General features: G+C 35.1%; 1 protein-coding gene across 1 annotated transcript; it reads right to left on the bottom strand.

The window, feature by feature from the left end:
* Nucleotides 1-1,391: 1,391 nt before the first annotated feature.
* Nucleotides 1,392-1,897, bottom strand: LOC103610817 (olfactory receptor 5L2-like). Its single transcript, XM_008594902.1, has one exon. It carries the CDS (start codon nt 1,806-1,808, stop codon nt 1,392-1,394), a length of 417 nt encoding a protein of 138 aa, XP_008593124.1. The 5' UTR covers nt 1,809-1,897.
* Nucleotides 1,898-2,752: the final 855 nt, after the last annotated feature.

Genomic DNA, 2,752 nt, shown 5'->3' with positions numbered 1-2,752 from the left:
CACATTAACTGAGCTCTTTCTAGTTGTCAGTGAGTACTCATATGTTGCTAAAATTTAACCTTAGTAAAATGCTATGAGGTTAGCAGTATTAGCCAGTGTTAAAACGGAGGAAACTGATGATTGAAGAAGTCAATTTTCTTGACAAATTAAGGAACCTCAGCTGTAACAGCCATCCTGGTTTTCATGATCTCAAGCCTACTACTCTTCTAACATTATTATGGACACAAGAAGAGAAGCTTCATTTAAACAAGTAAAGGCAATGTTGAAATTGACATAAATCATAATGGACTTACAAAGAAAGTGTTAATAGTACATATGAACAAGCAATGAATGAAGAGATGTGGGTCAAGGGTGAAAAAGTGGTAATTTCAGAAAGACCAAAGGCACATGTAAATAACATGAACAGGAATTAGAAGTCCACTTTTCACTGAAAGTAAGCATTTCACCCACAATTGATTGTAGAGGTAGCATGAAGATGAGGAGTAGGGATCAAGTGAGAGAAGAAGCTTAACTCAGAAATCTTACTACTCATGACGATACTTTTTAAATGATTTTTCATGTATATGGAGAGAGAGAGAGAGAGAGAGAGAGAGAGAGAGAGAGAGAGAAAGAAACACTAATTATGTTCCAGGAATTATTCTGGGCTCCATGTACATGCCCTCAACTTTGTAATTCAATTTTCCTAAGACACCTGTGAAATAATTACTCTTTTTTCTATGCATCAGATGACATAGTACCCAAAGTTCCATAGTAATGGACACTGCAGTAACGACAGCAACAAAAATATTTTTAAAATATAAACAATAACCAGAAAAATTAAAAAATACATATACATATGAGGAATTCCCATTCTGTGCACACCCTGTTTGAAATGGTATTATCTTCATTATAAAATAACATAAAATCAATTTTGAAAGAAATGGTAGTTTCCATGATGATTACCAAACTAGAGTATGACTGTATTATTCTTCATTTTACTCATGAAGTTCTACAACTGAATAAAGATGTGTATCTTAATAGTGCCACTACCCATAACCATTTAAAACATTATAGATTGAAGAAAAACAAAGAAGCAGACTGCCCATTTTGATATATAGTCAATCATACTTGTTTCAAATTTGAGATACACAAAGATAAAAGAATCAAAAAAAGTTACTCGTTACTACCTGGCTCCATCTCTTCTGTCCATTCAAATGCTACAGCTCACCTCATAACCCCTCCCCAAGCCTCCACTTCTGAATTCTGAGTCTATTTAACCGCATCTTCTCTAATTATATATTTTGGATCCAACCACATTTGTGAGAGCATCTTTCACATCCCTGTTCCTCAGGCTATAGATCATGGGGTTCAGCATGGGAATCACTACAGTGTAGAACACTGTGGCCACTTTGTCAGCATCCCCACCATTGCCTGAGCTGGGTTGGATTACAGATGGCCACATAGCGGTCATAGGCCATCACAGCCAGCAGGAAGACCTCAGTGACTCCAAATGTGCAAAACAAGTAGAATTGCACCATGCACCCCAGGAAGGAGATGGCTTTGTCCTTGTTTAACATATTAGCCAGCATCTTTGGCACAATGGTTGAGGAGTAGCAGAAATCCACAAAGGACAAGTGGCTGAGGAAAAAGTACATGGGGGTGTGGAGTCGAGAGCTGACTCGAATCAGTGCAACCACGCCCAGGTTGGCCAAAACTGTGACTCCGTAGATGAGAAGGAACAGCAGGAAGAGGAAGACTCTCAGCTCAGGGTCATCAGATAATCCAAGGAGAATGAACTCTGTCACAGTGCTGCAGTTCTCCTCACCCATGTCCCCACTTTATTTGTGACTGGAGGTAAAAACTAAAAATTATTCTCCATTACATGATCTAAAATTTAGTTTTGTCTCTCTCCTATAAATAGACATTAGAAGAAGTAAGATAGTTAATTTCATTAGCCAAAAATAGGACTTCTTTTGTATAATTTACGAAATGTTCAGAGAGTGTATAATACAGATGCATAAACCTCACAGTTTATTTCAGGGATCATACAGAAACGCTAACATTTATAAGAAACTCTCTGATACTTTTAATTAGACATTTACAATTGAGAGCTTGACACTCAATCACTGTGAAAGAGGTCAACGCATTATTTAATTAGGCATATCGCTCTTCCAACTTCAAATACTTTTTTTCTGGCAGGCTCTTCAATCAATACTCCAATTATTTGGATTTTCAGAAGTAATTCTAAAATTATAAAGTACTCTTCTCTGAGTTTAATACTGAAGTGGTGAAATATATGCTTATCTAAGCTTGTTAAGTCACAAGTGTATGTATTTTATATGTACATTTTACATGAAAATGTAGTTTTTATAGTCTGTTAGCAATTTTTTATATAATTAGTTTTGTGATCTTGTTAATTATACTCTTCAGTACTGCCTATGGTTTAGTAAGTTGTTGCTCTTGATTACAACCTTCTTGTAACTATGACTCCTCAGCCTTAGAAAGATCTATTAGGTAAATGAATTTAATGCTTTGAATCTATTTGCAGAACTGATTAAAGATGTGCACAGAAAATTATTTTTAACAATTCCCACTGCTGCATTGCAGTATTATTGATAATAAAAAAAACTTAGAAATAGCATTGAATAAGAGGGAAACGGTCAAAATTACGGCATATTTGTAATGGTAAAATATGCAGATACTAAAATGATCATTTTAAATAGTTTTTAATGACATGAAAAATGATTGATAAAATGCAAAGTTAAAAAAAACA

The sequence above is a fragment of the Galeopterus variegatus genome, unplaced genomic scaffold (genome assembly GCF_000696425.1).
Source record: "Galeopterus variegatus unplaced genomic scaffold, G_variegatus-3.0.2 Scaffold11838, whole genome shotgun sequence".
NCBI lineage: Eukaryota > Metazoa > Chordata > Mammalia > Dermoptera > Cynocephalidae > Galeopterus > Galeopterus variegatus.
Note: the sequence above shows the minus strand (reverse complement) of the source record. Positions and strands in the feature narration are given on the sequence as shown.